At 38.8% G+C, this 21,331-nt stretch overlaps 2 protein-coding genes across 5 annotated transcripts in view; one reads left to right on the top strand and one right to left on the bottom strand.

Annotated features, from left to right (window-relative positions):
* The window catches only part of Psgef (Protostome-specific GEF), a 31,892-nt gene extending 19,631 nt beyond the window's left edge, over positions 1-12,261 (top strand). The window contains exons 6-16 of one of the 4 annotated variants that reach the window (XM_071770832.1): positions 572-626; positions 1,788-2,078; positions 2,302-2,625; positions 4,522-4,937; positions 5,631-5,843; positions 6,125-6,487; positions 6,630-6,744; positions 6,955-7,358; positions 7,599-7,820; positions 8,419-8,731; positions 9,646-12,261. In XM_071770832.1, coding sequence (XP_071626933.1) covers positions 572-626; positions 1,788-2,078; positions 2,302-2,625; positions 4,522-4,937; positions 5,631-5,843; positions 6,125-6,487; positions 6,630-6,744; positions 6,955-7,358; positions 7,599-7,820; positions 8,419-8,731; positions 9,646-9,924 — 2,995 coding nt within the window. In that variant the 3' untranslated portion in view covers positions 9,925-12,261. Of the gene's footprint in view, positions 1-571; positions 627-1,787; positions 2,079-2,301; positions 2,626-4,521; positions 4,938-5,630; positions 5,844-6,124; positions 6,488-6,629; positions 6,745-6,954; positions 7,359-7,563; positions 7,821-8,388; positions 8,732-9,611 lie in introns of those variants that run through there. The other 3 variants (XM_071770842.1, XM_071770825.1, XM_071770851.1) reach the window with 3 other exon arrangements.
* Positions 12,262-12,469: 208 nt separating this feature from the next.
* Positions 12,470-13,846, bottom strand: Mrpl30 (mitochondrial ribosomal protein L30). The gene is made up of 4 exons (XM_071770861.1): positions 13,689-13,846; positions 13,381-13,521; positions 12,883-13,009; positions 12,470-12,809 (listed from the first exon to the last, which is right to left on the bottom strand). Exons 1-4 carry the CDS (start codon positions 13,700-13,702, stop codon positions 12,516-12,518), a joined length of 576 nt encoding a protein of 191 aa, XP_071626962.1. The 5' UTR covers positions 13,703-13,846; the 3' UTR covers positions 12,470-12,515.
* Between the last annotated feature and the right edge of the window lie 7,485 nt (positions 13,847-21,331).

Here is a 21,331-nt window from a genome sequence, read left to right on the forward strand (position 1 = left end):
TGAAACTTTTTATCCCGACAGTTTTGCATTTTATTAAGTTGCTTTAGGTACAAAATGTCTTATTTAGCATTTTTGATACAAGCAAAATCTTGTTTAGGAAACTTCTTGAGTTTTTATAAGACGCGTTTCTGTATTCCGTGTTTCGATATACTTTTTAATAAGTAGCTTAAGAATTGAAAGATTTTCAGCAATTCAGAAAATTACGCAATTCCGAACCGCGTGTCTTCTCGGTCGATGGTCCGTCCGAATATCTAAACTATTGTAATTTCTGGGGGTGTCCGAGGATTTCCTCTTTTGCGGTAGGAGGGGAATCGATTTCCCCGGATCATGCGCACCACGTTCACCACGTGCATTTCTCACCCCCTTTCTCACCCTCCTTCCTTCTCTATTCACATACAGTGCGCGAGACATTACGGTCACGCTGTATATACACCATGCTCCTCGCGGATAGACTATACACTTGTATACAGCATACGCGTGTGTATGTGTCTACACGAGTTTGTCCACGTATTTTGCGGCTTTAAGCCGGGCGACGGAAATTTATGCGTGTTTCCCTTTCCGCCTGTTTCAGACGTAGCGAGTTGCTGGGCTGCATGACTCTTCCTCTGCCTCTGTCCCAGGATAAGGTAAATATCACGGAACTTCGAGTATATATTCGAGATGTTCGATCGAGAGACACATCCGCTCTCGATTCGCTTTTCGAACGTACATCGTACATCGTGAAGTACATCTACTAAAGTTTCTTGCTATATTAATTCTGGAGGTGTCTCCGAAAAGTTTCTCGCTATAAATTATTAAAAAGCTCACGTTCCCCTAGAGGAGGAGGGTAAGTATATCGAAACATTAAGTATTCACTCGAAAGACCCTTGATTCAGACGTCTGCTGCCGATTTATTTCAAGTATATTGCACCACCGAATGCGTCTAGACGTCTACTATAAAGTTTGCTGCTATGTTAAGCTTTGAATATTGTAGTGGAAAGTCTAGAAAGTTTTTTCCTATAAATCATTGAAATCTTACAAAGAAAAAGTAAATGAAGAAACTTTGAGTAGTTATTTAAGATACTCCATTGAAATATTTCCTATCGTTGGCTATTATTATATTAATTCTTGAAAGTATAGTACAAATATATTATGCAATAATAGGCTAATAAAAAATGTGTAGATAGTTAAACAGATTTTGAAAAATTAGTGTTTTTCTCGCTCCATATAAAATTCGTAATCTAATCTTTCTAGTTCGGACATTAAAGTACAATGGTTGTGGCATGATATCTATCAATGATTCAAAATGTTCTTTCATGTTAAACAGATTATTCGCTCTGAACACTATAGCATTATCTGATACTGGATCATTGAAATGATATTCTACATACATTCGCTTTAGAACAAACATTCAGTTACTTGTAATATTGCTTTTCATATTTTGACATAGCGATAGGAATCATTGCTAAATTATTATTACGAAATTTCTATCACAATTGTATTTATTAAAAAAAAGAGACCGTCTCAATAATTAACTTAAATTTTTCGCTATGCCTTGAATTGTCTTAATCTGTCGATCTATCGATTTTCTCTTCCCTGAGTAATCTAAAATCCATTTTTTAAACGAAAATTTAACAGAGCACAATTTTCAATTATTACGCGATTAAAAAAATGTTTAATATTCCCTTACTTTAATCTCTAAGTAAATTAAATGCAGAGATAGAATAGAAAGTACATTTTACATGCATGCGCCGCGTTTTTTGATCGGGAGAATTAAAAGCAAAAAAAAAAAAAAAAACGTTTTGCAGGAAGCGACATGGCATCCTCTGGAAGCCGGATCCGTCCGAAATACGAGCACCCCTTTCGCGGGTGTACCTCAAGACTGCGTCGTGTCGCCGCCATTATCCAAGGATGGCGAGTCAGATAATAACAACTCAGGGACGGGCGATTTGATGTACTTGAGGCATCTGGAGCTAGAGCCAGTCGATCCGTTGACAGGCCTGCCTCTGCACCCGGGTTTTACCGCGAAAGGCGGCAGAACGCCCTGTACTATCACGAGAAGGCTGATAAGGCAAACCTCGGTCAATCAGGCCAATCAGGTGTGTTTTACAGCAGTTTTAAATTAAGACACGAGTAGACACGAGATAAAAATTGCTAAATTATACACTTTTCCTTTCTACACGGACGAGATTATAGCACATCCACATATAATGTGTAATGAAAAGAAACGTGATTAAAGCCAATTTAATATTTGCTCTACTGACATGTCTATCAATGCTTAATTAACTTTGCTGACCGAATATTTTATCGTTCATTTGTCAGATCCCATGGGGATTTTCGTTGTCGTGGGGCAGGCCACCGCGAGTAGAACGCGTGGACTCGGGAAGTCCGGCGGATCGTTCCGGCTTACGGCCGGGTGATCACGTAGTCTTCGTGGAGACGACGAACGTCGTGACGAGACCACGAGATGAAATTCTGGGCCTTATCCAGGCCGCCACGAATCAGCTGGTGCTGGAGGTGTATCGTAAAGGAGGTGTCCAATCGTCCAGTACCCACAGGCCTAGCTCAGTGAACGCCACTCTTCAGCCCACCACCGTCGCCGGTCCCAACGTACCGGTCCAGCATACGGTCACGTTCAGCGCCGAGGTCGGTACGGGCGTCCTCGTGTGAACGTTACCCGTGTAGCGGTATTGATAGTTACATATTCATCGGTATCTTGATTACGAAGAAATATCGCGTGAAATAACGATAATGACATGAAAATTGATGTGTGATGACGCTGTCAGTTATTCGGGATACAAAACTCTCCATTCTCCTGTAGGATTTAAATGTATCTCGGATTCTTTCCGACAAAGTATTTGCATCTTTAAAGTTTGATTCCTAAGAAGATTGCTAATTTTGTAATTATACTCATAATTTAAACATGTTCTATGAAGGATATTTTAAAATCAGTTAAAATATATCTATAAGTAAAAAGTAAACCACTCGATCCGAAACAATCATATAAAATCACTATGATCAATTGTTAGTAGTTATCACAAGCGATACTATCTGATGATTTAAGATACCGACAAATATAGTTAATATACTACAGAATAGAGAATACCGCTACTAGAGTGTCACTAAAATTTATGTTCGCCATTGAAGCATAATTACGTGGATCGTAAACTAATTGAAGATTGAAAGTGTGTTAAAGAAGCTCCCATTCTAATAAAATAATCGATCGGGCACAGAAATGCGTCGAATATTTAATTGCAACATGAAAAGACAATCTCCATAGGCGGGATATGTTGTTCAATTATTCTCAACATCGTAGAAAAAAAATATATTTTTTTTTAATTGCTATCGATATGCTGAATTGCGTCGTCTCTAAGTGTTAAATGCTACTTTACAAAACATATAAACTTGCAAACGTGTTTGATAATACACTTTTTTAGCATGAGTATCGTTGCAGTAAATCTTATTTCAAACAATCAGAAAGATGTGTGAGAAATTAACACAGCTCGAGTGATACGATGCACTGCAAGATCTAATTCTGCAAACTCGCTTTTATGATTGCTATTGATACTCTGGAGATCGCGGTATCTGGCAAATGTATAGTCAACCGCTTTGTAAAATTTTGACTCGTTTACTATTACTTTTCGAAGACACTTGTAAATCAAAAACGCGCCAAAATCTAATGCTAAATTATATATATTTAGGTCGAGAAATTTTATATTTTTATGAGGATCATTATAGCGGGAATATGCGAATTTGTTAGACGCGTCATCAGCGTGCGTTAAGAGCTTATTTTTTTTTTCGTTTTCGTCACAAGAAGAGTGCGAAGAGCGTCACACACCTCTGTGTACATTGTTTTTTTCTTCTCTTTACTTTCTTTGTACTTTACTTGTAGCGGAACGTATAGTGTATAGCGCGCGCATCTTTCACGTGAGGGATGCCGTTTAAGTTATGATGCGGTTATGTTTTGTACCTTGATCAGGTTGCTCTTTTTTGTTGCCAACAAGTTTTGTTTCCAACCATGTGTTCTGTTTATTTATTACATCCCTGCCACCCTCATCCTGCGATTTTAAATCATCACATATTCTAATAAGTTTGATCACCAAATCATTTTAACTTACTTATCATTGTAAACATTAATTTCTTATTCATTGCACAGCAAAGTATTTCTTGTCTCATTATCGACACAAAAATTCTTAAAGCCTGTTAACATTATTTCATGTCAAATTATAGGGCAAAATTAAAAATCAGATATTCTTTGACATTATTTCAAGTACTCTTCAATATTATTATCAGAAATTATTCTTATCTTTATGTTTAATTATTTTGTCCGTTCTATAATGTACACTATTGATCAAAGAATCTCACTTCTTATGTTATGCAATCATTAATAAGTGTCACGGTCTGCTATCTTTACATAAATATAAATTACGAGCTTTGTCTCAAAATGACGAAACGCGAAAATTCCCAAAATATCAAAATATGCGTCTATTTTGATTCCCTGTGAAAAGTGGTCAAAAATCTTTTCGCGACTCGTTCAAACAGGTCTTTCCGAACCTGGCGGCTGACGCGCCACCCGAGGAGGAGTTAACTGTACGTGAGACCAGGTACTGGGGCGTCCTGAAGAGCGGCCACACGCGCTTTATGATACCGCTGCTCGAGCGACGAGATGTCCTGTCGGCGGCGGACTATCTAATCCTTTTCCAAAACTTGGACGAACTGCTCAAATTGTCCGAAGAAATCAGGGACGAAGGCGGCGGTGTCGACAGCTATCTCTGTAGAGTTCCTAAAATCACAGCTGCCTACCGAAGATACCTCAGTGGCCTACAACGTGCCTGCTGCCTGCTGGTCGCTCTCAGACGGAACGCGGCCTTCGCCAAGCTGGTCTGCGAGCCCGCTGTGCCGCATAAACGGCGCCCCGATCTCACCGGGGTGTTGCTTCTACCCTTAGAACACTACAGGTTGACCCTTCATAAAGAGTTCTAATTCGCTTGTCAATCATTTTTATTTGGTAATAATCATATCTTGGTACGAGACAAAGCTCGACTAAATTAAAACGCAGTAATTAAACAGTAGTACACATGTATTTCTGACGAAGTCAGTATTGTCAATACAAAAAAGTTAAAAAATCAAGAAAATAATTTATTTAATCGCAACGAGCTACTTTTATTTTATTTTATTTAAAACTTCTTTGTTTCTTAGTACTGTTACAATTGTAGTTATGTTTCAACTCAAAGATAAACGATTAATAAAATTTATAATTGGTGGTATTTGTAATCTTGTTATCATGGTAAAAACTTTCGTATTTTTAATCATTCTCGATTTTCAAGCATGCCCTTGCAATGCAATAAAGATCTATGTATCTCTATACTTAATGTACTTAATGATAAATATTACTGAAGAATTATTGATTTAAAGTTTAAGTAACATTTTATACTGTAACTTGTAGTTTTTTTTGTAAATTTTGTGACACTGTGTCTTATTTAAAACCTCATATTCTCTCTTTTAAGTTGAAAAACTTGAATAGTTTGTATTAAAATTAAGAAAACTACAAAGAATAATCCTTAATGTAAATGTAAAGTAATTTCTCACGACATTTGTAGCACCGAAAAAGAGAAAACCGTACCGTTTTTGTAGAAAATTCATGCTTGCAGAGAGATGACGAAATTGTTGGGGCAGGCGTCACCGCGAAATTGCCAACAAGCGAGGGACTTGGCCCAGGGTTATAGAGAAGCTACAGCTAACGCGGGTGTCATGGAACCACCGCGAGACACCGGAAGGCCCCTATTAAGTTTACAGGAAGTAGAATCTCGATTGGTATTCGCGAGATGCAAGTCGTTTACCTTAGCGATGCCGGGAAGACGATGGTAAGTTTTACAATGGTTTTTTTAACTTCTTGAGAATTTTGTGAACAATGTTATATATATGCAACTTCATTTAAAACAAAATTTCAGTAAATTAAATTTTCAATGACTCATATTTTGTTTGTATTTTCGTAAAAAACAAAAATTTATGATAAATATCGATTTGTCGATTCTTATTTATTTATTTCGCTTTTGAGATTCTGTAAAATTAAATCGGAAAATGTAATAACTTGCGCGATCACCAGCCATTTTAAAATTAGCCACATTCGAATCTATGTTTTTAGGCTTTTCGGCGGAGCTCTCGCTAAGGTCGAAGGTCGAGCGCGTCTGCAACCGTCCTGGGCACTGCTGTTGACTGATCTTCTAGTGTTCGCACGGGTATCGCGAGACCGCGTGCTCTTCGTCACCGAAGAACCTTTGCGATTATCCAGCATCGCCGAGGCATGCTTCACCGTGCGAAAGAGACCGACGGAGTTTCGACTGCAGGTCGCCATACACCCGAACGGCAGCGTGGACAACGGTCACGCCGAGACGATAAACAGCGGCGGTTGCAGCCCGCACAGTCGACCCCGAAGACGCGTTCTCATTCTTCGAGCGCCCACCCCGGAGCTCAAGGCCGTTTGGCACAATCTTCTTCAACGGCAAATGTGAGTGGCGGGCTCGTCGGCGCGAAAGTATTATACGCATGTGCGCCTGGCGGAATATTTTGTCGGGAATCGAGGTGTAAGCGAAGAACCGCGCGGATGGACCGAGTAGTATTCATGAGCATCCATTTTCATTGCGTTTTAGCATCTATGTGAATACAGGCTGTGGCTTGGGCTCGTCGGATCAGGACAGCCCCGAAGAGAGTCCAGTTGCCGGCAACAATTTCGCCGCGACTAGAGAATGCATGGAAAGTTCGCAGGTCAGTGAAAAATGACGACAGTTGTGATATCATTCAAAACTAGCCTGATATACCGTATATATTTTTGGAAAAAAATTATTATCCACGTAATATCGCAAAAAAAAAACACACAAGATGAAGAAACGAGATTAAATTAGAAACTAAAATCATCTTGGATTCAAGCGTCAATTTTTTTTCCAAAATTCCGAAATTGACGTCTATATATAACAGATCACGAGAGAACCTCGGCAACCTAACGAGGAGGAGAAGGAGTCTCACTCCGGCGAGATCCTAGAGACGATCTTGAAGAACTCTCGGGAGAACAATCACCTAGCTCAATGGGTGCGCAATTCGCACCAGATTCCTCCTCCGGATCACGAGGGTTCGTTCGAGGAATGGACGGCCGAGGAATTGGCGGCCAGAACCCCCCGAGAGAGCAATAGCCGGTCGACCAGCCAGGACACCGCGACGGAGGAGGTCACCACGGCGAATTCCGACGTGGAGCAACAGAGCACCGCGTCGAGCGCAAGTTTAAGTACCGTGAAATCGAACAGTATGACGCGGAAAAACGGCAGTCACGTGCCCACGAAGGAGAACTCCACGGGCTCCATCAGCATTTGCCGGAGATGTCATAGGTGCTAATTTTGACGCGCAATCAAATTCGAATTTATTAAATACTCAAATATTTTATATCTTTTTAAAATCTTTTTGATATTCCAAAAAGTTCTTCATTTTTAATCCATTCTATGACTATATCTGTATCTGTTATAAATGCAAGCTAGGCCGAAAATGTTTTTTGATAAAATACAGGATCTAAAAATTTCTGTTAATTTTGTTAAGCGATTATAACAGCCGGCTGTAATCGCGCATTACAGATCGGGTTGTCCTACGCCGCCGTTGCAAAGGGACCCGTTTTCCCCGTTGCCACCAAAGATCTCGGTTCTTCCACCGACCCCCGATTTCTGCACGAGGCATAGACTGCGAAATGGACTGCACGATAGCCCAGGACGTAACAGTCCTAGTTACACGCCTGCGGATGGTAACACCGAGGACGGGAGCGAGGACGACCTCGATTGTGACGGAGAACCCCCTTACAGGTACGATAAATTATAATTAATTATCAGAATAATTATTTTCCAAATTAATTTATAATTGTCAGAAACATCGATATCAAGATTTGCCTCTTCAGCTATTGAAGGCAAGAGAAACAGAATAAAAAACAAACTTGTTTAATCCCATACATTCAACTCGACATTCAACCAACGTTTCAATTCGATGAAACTATTTATGATTACTAATAAAGAACTTATTCACGCTCGATCAAAGCATAAGGAAATATTTTTCGAGCAATAAAGGATGTTAGCTTGTCAATTTCGGTTGATTAATAAACACGAGTTTATTATAAATAAATATTTTCTAACATCCTTTATAATAATAAACACTAGTTTTTTATAAATAAATATTTTCCAATATCCTTCATTGCTCGAAAAATTGGTCGTCTTCTATATTATTACATTATGATTACTCATCATTTATTGATTATTTAAATCGATAGCCTCGAAATTGTAAGATGCCCACATTTTCATTCACTTGGCTCTTCAACAAGATTTAATTGAAAGCGACTGTTCGATATTTTTCACGTTTATAACGACTGTTCTCGCGCAGAGCTTTGAGACGTTTTGGTACGATGAGTAGCCTGGATCAAGACGACGAGTTGGATGAGCAAGGGGACGACGACAACCGGGACTCGGAATCGCCGCCATCCGGCTTGAGAGCGTGGACTGCCCGAGCGAGCAGCTACGTCGTCAGCAAGATGGTTTTGCTGGAACAGCTCAGCGAAGGTGTCGGCGGTTATCTTCTTCAACCGCCGGTACCCCCGGAGCGAACCGAGTTCTCGTTGGATCCAAACGACGAGGAAGGTACCACGTCCGGGGCGACTTCCGGCGACGATATATGGGGCACGCCAACCTCCGGCGGACCGGACGACGAAAGTTTCACCGCCAATTCGGTAATAATGTTTGTAACTACAATACACGATATCCAAAAGCGATAGCTTAGAAGCACAGTAAACCAAGTCCTAATATTATGAAAGATTTTATCGCGTATCAAGTGATTAAGATTGACAAATCTATTTCCAAATCTCCACACATATTTTATGAAATGGAGATTACGTATTAAAAGACTATAATGAGCCATCATATGCTCCATATTTTTTAAATATAAATCTAAAGCTTAGAAATAAATTCTTCAGTTCACAAAGAAAAGAAATCAGTTTAAGTTTTTAAAATAATTCGGTGCAATATGATTTATAAATATTTCTAAGCTAAATAATACGTGAGTTTTCGATAAAAATTGTTTGTTACAATATGCGTTATAAATTATCGTCCACACTGCACTGTATAAACAAATAATGATCACTTGATACGTATCAATACTTTCATATAAGCTTGCTTGAAAATAACATCTAGCTCTGAAGCATTAACTCATTTGAATTGCACTCTACATTAAAAATTGCAATCGCATTTATTTTGAAAATGGTTTGTAATGGAGTTTAATGGACAAAACGTAATGTACACGATAATTCGACGAAATCTTTGCGACAGTATTGTTCCGGGGACCGCAGGTCGCATTTATTGCCCAGATTTTTCGCGACTGACAAAATGCGACTGCCTTGTTTGAAGTAGATAAAACCACAGAATCAGATAACCGCACCTAGCACTGAACATGGAATACGAATCACGGACATCTGTACCTAAATCAGGGGATTTCTTCATCCTTGATATAGGCGTGTGTGTGACGCGGGAATGCAGCGATAAAAACAGGATAGAATAAGCTTCGCACGCTTGCCTGCATGACGACGCTTGCCTTCTGTTTTTCTTTTTGCAAAGAATCACTAGCCCGAGCTGTGCCTGACTTCCCTAGCCGCCGCCGAACGGCTGCAGCAGCAGCGGTGGCGCGGTGGGTGCCATCGGTGCCATCGGTGAGGACAATTACGGCCTAAATCTGTCGGTGGACGACGATGTCGATCCGGAATCGGAGAATGAAGATTGCTCGTTGCCGGAGCTGAGTATGGACCAGTTGTTGAGCGGCAGCGGTAGTCTGGGTTCGCTGCGCTGCTTCCTGGGTAGAAGGCGGCTGGAGCCGCTGCCGGAGGAGGAGGATTCGCCTGGCAGCGGCAAGCACCAGGTCGGATGGTGGTGACAGCGGTTTCAGACGGCGTCCAAGTCGAGCGTCGGTGCGAACGCGGAGGCTCGTGACCGCGTATTCGCCAAGCTGAGTCAGGAGGACGAGGAGTTCCGCCGGAAAATCGTCGATTTGCATCGCAAGCTGTCGGACGTGGACGCGGATGTGCCACCGGAAACGGCCGGTTCGCCCAATTCCCGGAGTTCCGAACGTCTGAGGGAGTTGGAAGCCGTCGCGAGAAGAGCGGAGGAGACCAATTTCCGCAACGCCGAGGAGAGGCGGGAAGCGATGCGGAGGGAAGACTCTATCGAAAGTGACAGGAGAAGACCTAGAGGCCGAAGAGCCGATCAGCTGAGGAGATCGAGGAGGTTCGAGGAGGAGTTCGACGATCAGAATGGGAGGGCGAGTCCGTCCAGCGCCGGTGAAACAAATTTTCTGAATAGACTAAGGCTAAAGAGACGGAGCATGAAGCTACTGAGCTTTCTGAGTGGGAAAGCAGCGGACAGATCGCAGGAGGAGAGAGCAGCGCGACTACTGAGGCTGTACATGCCGGATAGGGGCGGCGCCAGGACGACGCAGAACACAATCTCGATTCATCACACGTCGAGAGACAGGCGCTTCTGGAAACTGCGTAATCGGAGACGAACCAGTTCCGCGTAAACTCATCAGAGTCGCCGTTGGGCGATGCTTTACTCGTGGGTCACACTTGTTGCTGTCGAGTGTATGAGCGATCGTGTCGCTCCGCACGAAAAAACATGGCTATCGGGGTATCACATTTTGCAACGAGATCGTTACGCAATAATTATTCGTCGTCGAAATTTCAATTATGAATTAGAACGTAACACATTAACGGTTATCTAGATAGCATTAAATTCCTGTAAAATCGTGTTAGTTTGAAAAAAACATTATTAATATATAAAAATGTATTAGTAATATTAATACTGGGAAAGCTACGTAATAATATGATTCCTGTGTGATAGCATAGAGGACGATTAGAATTGATTACAATTACATTTTAAAATGACACTGTAAGAGATTGATAAGATTTGACACACGAGTAAACCGTCGCTCAGAAAACTGTACATTAAAAAGAAAAAGAGATCGCGAGGACGGGGAATCGATAGAGAAACGGCAATCACTGTCTCTCCGTTACTAGGACTTCCAAAAACATTCGCGTTTACAGAGACTTTTTGAATTCCGCTCGTGCATGTACGAGAGGCCGAAGTTGTTTTCATAGAGTGGTAGTAGTGAATACGAATAGCTGATGAGACATTAGTTTAACTGCAGTTCCAATCTAGTTCACTTCTTAGTATCGCAAAGGAGTAAAAGTCGCAGTTGGTCCTTAACGCGGTGGCAATGGAAACACAATTCCAGAATTAGTCGGTCGAGTACAGTTTCAGAACTGCGCTATTAGTACGCTTGCTAAACCTCGTAAGGACAGAAAATGTCCTCTGGGCACGGCCTAGCGAATCGTTTCCGGATCGTTCGAGCTGATCGGCGGCATGATGGGCAGTTGGAATCGGCGAGTTTCGCTCGCGAAGTGTAGATCTTCTTCTGAATTTCGACTCTTTTTTTGGAACACTGTATCTAAGTAGGTCCGCACGACTGACCCAAAGCGGCATTTATCTTCCACTTATACTGGGTGTCCCGCAACAAGCTATCTTTACGCGAGGTTGAGACCATTTTATGTCAAGGAGATAAATATATCTGAGGGAGGACGGCTGTGATATAATAATAATATTAAAATAATTTAATTTTTTAAAAATCAAAGTAATATTAAATTTAATTTAAGTTTATATTATTATTACACTACAGCCGTTATTATTGTGCAATAACGATCTAATGACGAGTCCTGAATTTAATCCTAATTGAATTCAATGTAAGATTATACATACATATATTGCAAATCGGAATCTAACATTTATATTTGAACTTTTTGACTAGAAGTCAGAAAATCCATGATTGAGATAATGAAATCTTATTGCAGGGCATCTTTTAGATTTTGCTCCCGTCTGCTAAAGGTCCCAAATCCACTGGGTATGCAGATTTTAAAATTGGAGTCTACTCTCATCGATCACATTTACTTTAACGAGTATGTGTCACAAAGAGTCATCATCCGCCACTTCATTTATCATTAATTTTTAGCATTATATAAATTTCGTGCGAATTAAATTTTGGACTAAAGTTAAGAATGAAATCAATTAAAAAGTGTTATGCAACCTGGGGATGTGGGACGCTTTAAACAGACTAAGAATTAAATAAAACACTAAAATTTTAACATTATTGTTAGTAGGTTGTAAACTGGTCGATTGACCGCATATGCAAAATATAAATAAAACTATATTATTTGTTCAACCGTTTTCTCCGTGTCTCTTGAAGCGCAAAATTACTATCTTTCACACGAATATTATTTTTCATACACTGACCGTGAATTTCTAACTGACCGTGAATTTCTTCCTTACGATACTATACAGGGTATTTCGAAAGTTTTTTCTCAGGAAAGGAATTCCCACCGGGGATTACCAAAGGATTATTTCAAGATGTTCCTTCATTGACAGATTAATCGCTTATTAATAAGTATTTATTTTTATTATTAAATTCAATATCTATTACATAGGACGTCCTTGTAACCACTTAAACCTCAGTTTGTCTTGTATAAGATCGCGATTCAGTTTCTTTGGATCGTTCACAAACTTTTCCACGGCTTCCTCGCGAGCAGAATCTACTTTCGGTATAACATAAAACGTGCCATTCTCGTGTAAATATGTGCCATTTAGATCGTCCATGGTTGGCAATTTGTCGGGTAACTTTATGGGAACGATCTTTATCAGATGCTTCACCTTCCAGAGCATGGCACATATCTCTGGCGTGTTTTTTACGATCACCGGAGCATTTGCGTGTTTCTGTAAGACGATTAAGCGAATAAAGAATTTGTCAAACACCACCCTATGCCTTTACGCCTACAACTTTGGCTACCTTATTTATGAAACCTAATTGCTCGAGCATCTCTTTCTCCCACCAAGGATTACCCGCAAAAGGCTTTACCCGCGTTACTAATAACACCTTGCTCGGCTCGATCGGTGGATCAACGTAATCTGGATGTCTACAAATATGTCGTTGAGTATCCAAACAAGGAGTAACAATTGTGAGTTCACTAATCACGAGTTGCCTTAATCCTTTCGAAATTCAAAATACAATTTTATCCAGTATTGAACAATTTGTCAGAATTTAAAAATCCAAGAGCCTTCCCTGTTTATTTTTAGTTACATAAATATGTCAGGAATCGGCTCAAACTTAAAATAAAATTTTCTTTTTAATTTTGAGCTTGACATGTAAAGAATGAATTATGATTCAACGTTGGAACATTTATAATGTGCTTCGCGGTAAATATATTGTTTCTTTCGTAACTTATAAACAGCGGAACTGCTTCGAAAGGATTAAAACACAAAAATGCTATATAATATAACCTCATACCTTGGAAAATACTTAATGGCTCCAAATTTCATTCCCTCGAGATTACCCTGCGCATCTTTCCATTTAACTCTCCGTTTCGTATAATGACGTACAAAATTCAAAAAAATGGGTGCGCGAGTCAACTTAGTTGTCATGTTGCAACTAAAAGTTAAAACAATCTTGAGATAAAAATCTGTGTACGTAACACGTATAGGTTAGAGTTGGGTTAGAGCCAAATTGTTTTTAAAGTACGTAAATGTCAATAACGTTGTATCGTCGTGTCGTAGCTTAGATAATTGCATTAATCTCAAATTTATCCGATTACTTACGTGTACATTGCCATTTTTGAACGCGCGTTTATTTATTAGAAGTAATATCATGCAACTTGTATAATAAGCGGACTGCTTTTTGGTAATTCACGCATATGACTATTATGACTTATGACTGCTGTGTGGCGCCAGCTGGTGCGTATCAAAGGGAAGCCAGTGCAGAAATCTTGTGAACGAGCAACATCTAAGTGAAAGAAGAACCTAACGAATTCAACTCTACCAACTAGAGAATTACAGAGAAGAGAGAACCCATCAGAGACAATTGTTGATAATGTTAAAGTGAACAATACGAGATGTGCATTCGATCATAAATCTCGAAATCGAAATCTTATTTTCCCCGTTTGTTTTAACCATTTTTTATTTTAACGAAAATATTTAATTCGGGGTTACTTATTGTTAGTAATTTATCTGAACATTTAAATGAGAAAATTAATGTATATGTATATGCGTATATATACATATATATATATATATATATATATATATATATATATATATATATATTATATATATATATATGTTAGAAATTGTAAAGTAGAAAAATAACTGAATATGAGATAGAAAGCGTCTTGTTTATAGCGATAATCAATGAATGCAGATAGACTTCAAGAGAAAGAACCGTGACCTGAAATCTAATTTGACTCGCATTTTATCGAGGACGAACGCTATCGGATATATGATGTAAAAGATCACGACCTAATGGATTTTTCGCCGCTGGTTTTCTTTCGCACTATTGTGCGTGATATTTAATTTTTTCATGTTAGATTTAGATTCTCATTCATTCGAAGATTATGAAAGAAAGGCCGAAATGAGTTTATTATATCTTATTTTAAGATTTTGTAGAAAACAAAATATTTACCAAATTTAATTAATAAAAGTATAAAACAAAATATCTAACTGTGTATAATTAGCCACAAAAATCTAATATAATAAAAGAACAATTTTTTTATACATTATATGTTATGTATATTTATAAAAATTGTTATATAGAGATATTTTTCAACATACATCGCATAAAATATATTTGATGTACTAATATTAATGATTCCACATAATAATTCAAAAAAATAATAAAAAACAAGTTGGAATATAAAGAAATGGTTTCTCCTCTTCCCTTTCCTATGTATACATATTTAACTTCCTTGTAAAAATTTACAATCGCTTAAAATTATTGTAAAATTCTGTAAATCACTATAGTCAGCATACTGCAATCACTGTAAACTTCTCTCTTTCTTTTTCTCTTTCTGCTATATTTTCTTGTATTTATTTAATCTTTCTTTCAATTTGTAAAAAAATATAACATTCTCTCATTTTAAATCTTTAGTTTTCTCGATTATCAGGGTAAAATTTAGCCTTGTGAAATGATGAATGTAGCAAATTAGTAAACACAGTTAATCTAATATATAAGCAGAGTTAAATCATATTCTCGCTCGATTAAGCCATTTTCCAAATTTTACCTCATTTTCATCCCGTTCCGCTTCATTGTGCAATATAATAATGCACTCTATTAATAAATCGTCGGTCATGCATGTGATAACGACAAATAATGGAAACGGCCGCGATTTTATTCCAAACTAAATTTACCAAACGGCACACGAAGAGAAACGATTTGTCGGCTTATAAATTTATTAAAAATGCCCATAAAAATTCGACATGGCAGAAAAAAATCAATATCGACGCCGAATCCACATGAATTTAGCATTTATATTCTCTAATAGATTTCTCGTCGAATGAGCATCCATTGCCGCCAATTATATCATCGCTGAACCGATGCTCAGAGCCGCGCATTGTCGATGGGCAATTTACGCTTGAGAAAAAACTATTGCCGGAAAAAGACCGTGACGTTTTTTACGGCCGTTTAAATCGTCGCGAGGGACGACGAACAAGCAACAGTTGTAAAAATTTAACGGCGGAATGTACTCACCAATTGCGATGTAGCTCTCTGCTGTCCCTGCAACTCGATCCTCCCGCATTCTGATCCTGGTCCTCCCCGTCCCGCCTTTCCCTTTGTCACGTCGATTGCAAATTGCGGAAAAACAGCAGCTATATTACATTCGCGAGCGCGTTCGACGATCGCCCGTCACTTTGCACGGCACTCCCGACGACATCCCGAACATTTGAAACGCTCGAGTCGCGAGAAATTCGAATTGCACTTCGCGGCAACTTCGCGCCGATGCGATGCGCGAGTCGCAGTTCGTAGGTCGCAGAGCGTTCTTCCGTGGAAGGACGCATCTGGAGGATCGATGACGGTAGCGGTTATTCTTAACCTTAACGATTTCGCGAATGCTCGATAATCGGCACGCGCCGCGCGATTCGCACGAGACGAATGATATAACCCGGCGTCTTGACGAAGGCGAAGACGCCTCGTTGGGACCGACACATCGCGACGTATCACAAGATTCACAGAGTTCACAGGTATCGCTATCGATTGCGATCATTCCGCGGCGATTAACACCTCGCGGCAACGCCTGGTCGCTCGTCGTGGTCGTTCTCTCGATGCTCGATCGTAATGAGAAAAACGGCACCCGTTCGCGATGGGAAAAACACGGTGCGAAACGCGGAGCGGCCAGCCGCGGCGCCGCGGCGTTTGGCTCCGAGCCGTCTCGCGACAATGCGAAGTTAGCCGACTACGTGAGCCAAGAGAGATAAGCCGGGCGCACGACTTGGATCAAAATTGAAGTTAAAGATTTCTATAATTGCGAAGGGCTCGCGTAATAATGTATGAAATACCGGTTTATTTTGATGCTTATAAATTGTAATAATTTATATCTCATTTGATTGCTTACAACTTACACTTTAACTACACTGGCGATCACGTAACAATATCGATCGCTGGATTAATAGGTATTAGAATGAATCAGGGTATTATATTACATTTCACGATTTTTGATACAATTTTACCGCGTCGCGCTCCGACTCGCCGCCAACGTTGATTCCTGCTTTGACTCCGGTAGTGTCACCTGACGTTAGCCGCGCGACGCACGTCGCACCGGCCCGGCCGTCGCGCCGCGTCTCCTGCGTATTTTTTCGAGCGAATTCCGTGCGCGGGCGAGAACTGAGAACTCGGAGTCGGATGTGCCTCGAAAACCGAGACGACTGAGATTGAGTCGGTGTGAGTCGTGGAGGGTGGATTTACCCCTCGATTGAACCGTGATTCGTTGTCGTTGACGGTATCTCGGTATCGGCGACTTCGGCGAGTGGGCGAGTCGCGTAGCCGCGAGCCGGCACGAAGTTGGCCGCTGGCCGTTTCTAATTCCTCATTCCTCGTCGATCGGGAGCACCGTGCGAAACGATGGCCGCTACTTCTCGCCGTTACGTCTTTTGCTCGTATTGACGACGCGCGTGCTTGTGTCTCGGAAGTGCCGTCGTGCCGTCGATCGACGCGAGATCAATTGTCGATCGGAAATGGAGCAGTCAACGAGGAGCAGAGCATATCGCCCGGTGAGTTAATCTATTTATTATTCGTGCGCGTTCGTCTAGATTGTTTGCGACGATCCTTACATTACGTTCACTTAAATCATTGATGGAATGTTTCAATTATTTTTGCGTCGCCTGTTGCGTTCCGTTATTATTATTGCTGCACTGCTTTTGTGTGAAAGCTGGGTATAATTTTTAGGTTATAATTGTTACTCATTACGCCGCGTTTGCAGGTAGAAATATGTCGATCATTTCAATCGTCACGACGACGCGTCGTAATCTCATTCGGGCATAAAAATTTATTTGATTGTCACCTTCCACGAAATTGTGAACTACCTTCCTTGTTATTATTATATCGTTAGCGTAAAAATTACGATTACATGGTTTAAATTATTATTACGCCACGTAAAAATGCAACAATTATTTTTGCAATTTTATTCGCTCGCGTAAAAGTACTTGAGGTTCTTATCGTTTTTATCATACGTGTGCGTATTTTCAGGAGGGCCTTGTGCAATTCCAATCAGATGAAAACTCGCGGAGCAACGACGGCCGTCAGCCCATCCCGTTATTCGCGAAGGGGGAAAAAACAACTTCGGTCGTTGGGAAACGGAGATGCGAAATATCCCGCGGCGGTAAGTCCGACTTGAGTTCGAAAGTTTCTCGTGAAAACTCATTTCCGCTGGGGCGATGGGACGCCCAAGGGGTTCGCGCGGCCCTCACGAAAAATATAGGAGCAAAGAAGAAAGGAGGAAAGCGAGGGAACTTTGCGCGCGCGTGAGAAACGGGCGCATCTGCATTTCGCAACATCTTTTAACGAACTGTGCGCACCATACGCGAAAGAGCCGCAAGTGCGAATTTCTCCTTTCGCAATTGTGATGCTCTTTGCGATGTCTGAAACATTTTTATCTATATAGAGCAATTTAGTCTCGCCTTATTACACGAGTAAGTTTTTAGAAGAGACAATACTCCTTATCTTTCACTGTAAAAAAATTTTGTAAAATTACAACTATTATAGTGGGTAATTTTGAGACCCACTAATAGTTGTAATTATACAATATAATGGTTGTAATTTTACAAAATTACAGTACGGAAGGAAAAAGTAATTTTGTATTACAATTACACAAATTAAAAATGTGTGGAAATTTACACCTATTATAGTGGGTCTCAAAATTACCTGTAATACTTTACAAAAATTTTTTACAGTGTTTATTTAAAATTGGGATAAAAAATTTTAAGGATGATATAAAAAATATTCTGAAGTAAATCAGACGAGATATATGATAATTCAAAATGATATTATAATTATCAGAAAATTTATATATGTATACATTAATACTACTTTTCTTCTTTATACAAGCATTATAGCAAATGTATCGACGTGTATAAATTTGTGATGCTCATCTTGGAACTATTACACATCTTGTTTTATTTGCTTTAAAATGTTTCTATATGCTATTTTTAAAATTCTTTATTTTTCTACATACAAAAAAAGTATTGCCATTTAAAAAAAACCTTATCTATATATCTTCTCTCTCTCTCTGTCACAATATTCCAATTCTCTGCACTGCTACACAAATAAAAGATAACCTCGATGTCATACGACTACAATAATATTGCTTTAAAAATTTTCAGTTCTATTCTGAAGCTCTTTAGTTCATGCACAGGGAGTATAAAGAATTTCTCATCACATATATATATCTTTCTTCTTTTTCTGAAAAAGTAATTTTTAATTTATATTTCTCCTTTATTTTACGGTCTTTTACATACATAAGGTAAGTGAAAAGATCGCTTTGCCATCACGAGTTATGAATATTGCTGTAAAAATTCCTTATTTGATTGCTAAACTACTTTAACCCAAGTACGAGAATGTAAAATATTTCTCCGTCCCGGAACAAAGCGTAACTTATTTTTATTTATCTCTCCTATATTGGAGATGCGATATTACGGTCTCTTATACGACTCCTCGGAGAGTCGAACTCTCCCATTTCTTTGTCTATCTTTTTTCCTCTCAATGGGGAGTCCCAACATTATAAGCGTATGACACTGTCGCTCGTTATCGTCGTTTGTTACAAGAATCGTGGTTGGCGACCAACACGTTGTTATATCGACGATATATCGTTCGGTAATAATTTGATGTTTTATTTTCACTTTAACAATTCGAGTGATAAATGCTTCGCAAAACTAATTTTTGTTTGTTATTCAGAGAAAAATTAATTTAATATCTGTATGTTGACAGGCAAAACAGCATTTTGTTTTTATTAAAAATTTGTCGGTCGATTTCTGGCTGGACGTGTATTAAATATTACATTAAATAAATTGTACGAGCTGAAGTGATTTTAAGAATAAATTGAAATAATGTATATTTTCTTTGTTAAATGTCAATATGCTATTAATTAAAAATTATGTTTATTCGAAAAATATCGCAGATCGGAATACAAAAAATTGTATTCCGATGTTTTCAAAGTTTAGAAATGATTTAATAGCGTAAATGTTATAAAAACGTCAATTTTATATATAGAAAACTTAAAAAGTCTTGCAAAGAAATATATTCAGATTTTCTAATTCTTCTTTTTTCATTATTTATATATTTATGTATTAGCAGAAACCACAGTAGTTTGATATATTCCAATTAAATTTGTCTATAAAAAAAGTTTCTCGGAACGTGGGTATCTGCATTTATTTTTATTGAATATGAAAGTCGTGTGGAAGGTTTGACGCATTCATGTATAGCACCAAAATACCGGCTTTACGAACTATAGACGGATTAAAAATATTTCATCGACAGCGCTCCGTTTTCGCGCGCGAGAGCGAGGGATGCGTCGCTTTGGGTTTTAACGGGGATATTTAGCCGGTGCATCGATTTTTGCCGTCGGTCTAACGATGTGGTCGACAACATCGAGCATTTTAAAGCGCCCATAAATCTCCGGCGGTGGTCGGCAGAAGCCTGCAATCCATTTCGTACCGTTTGCGACGGTATACAATGTAATACATCGCGTATTCATGGCGGTTTACAGTTTCCGTCTTGGTGTAATCAAAAATATTTTAATGAGAGATATTCTAATGAGAGATATTCTAATATTCAGAGTATTATATATACTAATATACATACGTGAGAAGTGAAATTAGAAATGTTTAAATATAGAATTTTATATTAAATTATTTATCAAGCAAAATATCGAAATCTTGAATATTTGACAGTGGAGTTTTTCAATCGATATGCGGATTTTTCTAACGATTTTTACATGAAAGAGTGGTTTTGCTGAAGTATCTAAAAATTTAGCTAGATACAAATCTGAAGATAATTTTGTTGTACTATCAAAATAATTATGTAGAACACTTAAATTGATTGCTAAAATGTCGAAATTTTTTACAGCTTTATCGCCATACTTCAACAACCTATTATTTTGATGGAGCAACAAAATTATTTTCAGATTCGTATCTATAGCAAAATTTTTAGATACTTCAGCAAAACCGTTCCATGTATGCTAAGAATCATACAAAAAATGGTAAACGCATTACCTATACATCGTACATAACAAGTGCTTAGGCTTTTGAATAAAAATAATGACTTTTATATATGATATTTTAGACATTTAAATTTGTTCAAGTATAATTATTTAATTGAATTATTTATATTCCGTGGAAGTTTGTACTTCCTGGAGATATTTATTCGCAATTTGCAGCTAAATTCAAATGTCAAAACGCGATATCCGAATATTCGAATACATTCGAGATTCGCTTCAGTAATCCCACTTTGGTAACAACGACGAAATTATTCACCGAAACGCCGCGCCGCGCGTTATACATGGCTGCCGTATTCGTGGTTAAAACGTCGATCAGATCGTGATTTATGGAAACATGTTCCCGCAATCTCATGGACACAGCAGGTTTTAATCGATGGATCAAGTGGATCAAAGCTCGACATAACATTGATATTTTAAAATTATTGTTGACATAAATTATTTTTAAATTAACTTCCGAGCTTTGCTCCAATTCTAAATGCTATTATATTATTTTAAATTATATATATAATTGCTTGTGGACATATACACACACAAATAATACATATTATAGAAATTTTCACGCGTTCATTCGCGATGAATTTGAAACCTTTAGATTGCACACTTACGAATAGGTATATATAGATGAAAACGGAGAGAAGAAACCTTGTTAATAGAATTTCATTAAAGTCCCACTTTCATCGAAATTCCGTAAAGCCGGGGAAA

The sequence above is a fragment of the Temnothorax longispinosus genome, chromosome 1, assembly GCF_030848805.1.
Source record: "Temnothorax longispinosus isolate EJ_2023e chromosome 1, Tlon_JGU_v1, whole genome shotgun sequence".
In the NCBI taxonomy this organism is placed as follows: Eukaryota; Metazoa; Arthropoda; class Insecta; order Hymenoptera; family Formicidae; genus Temnothorax; species Temnothorax longispinosus.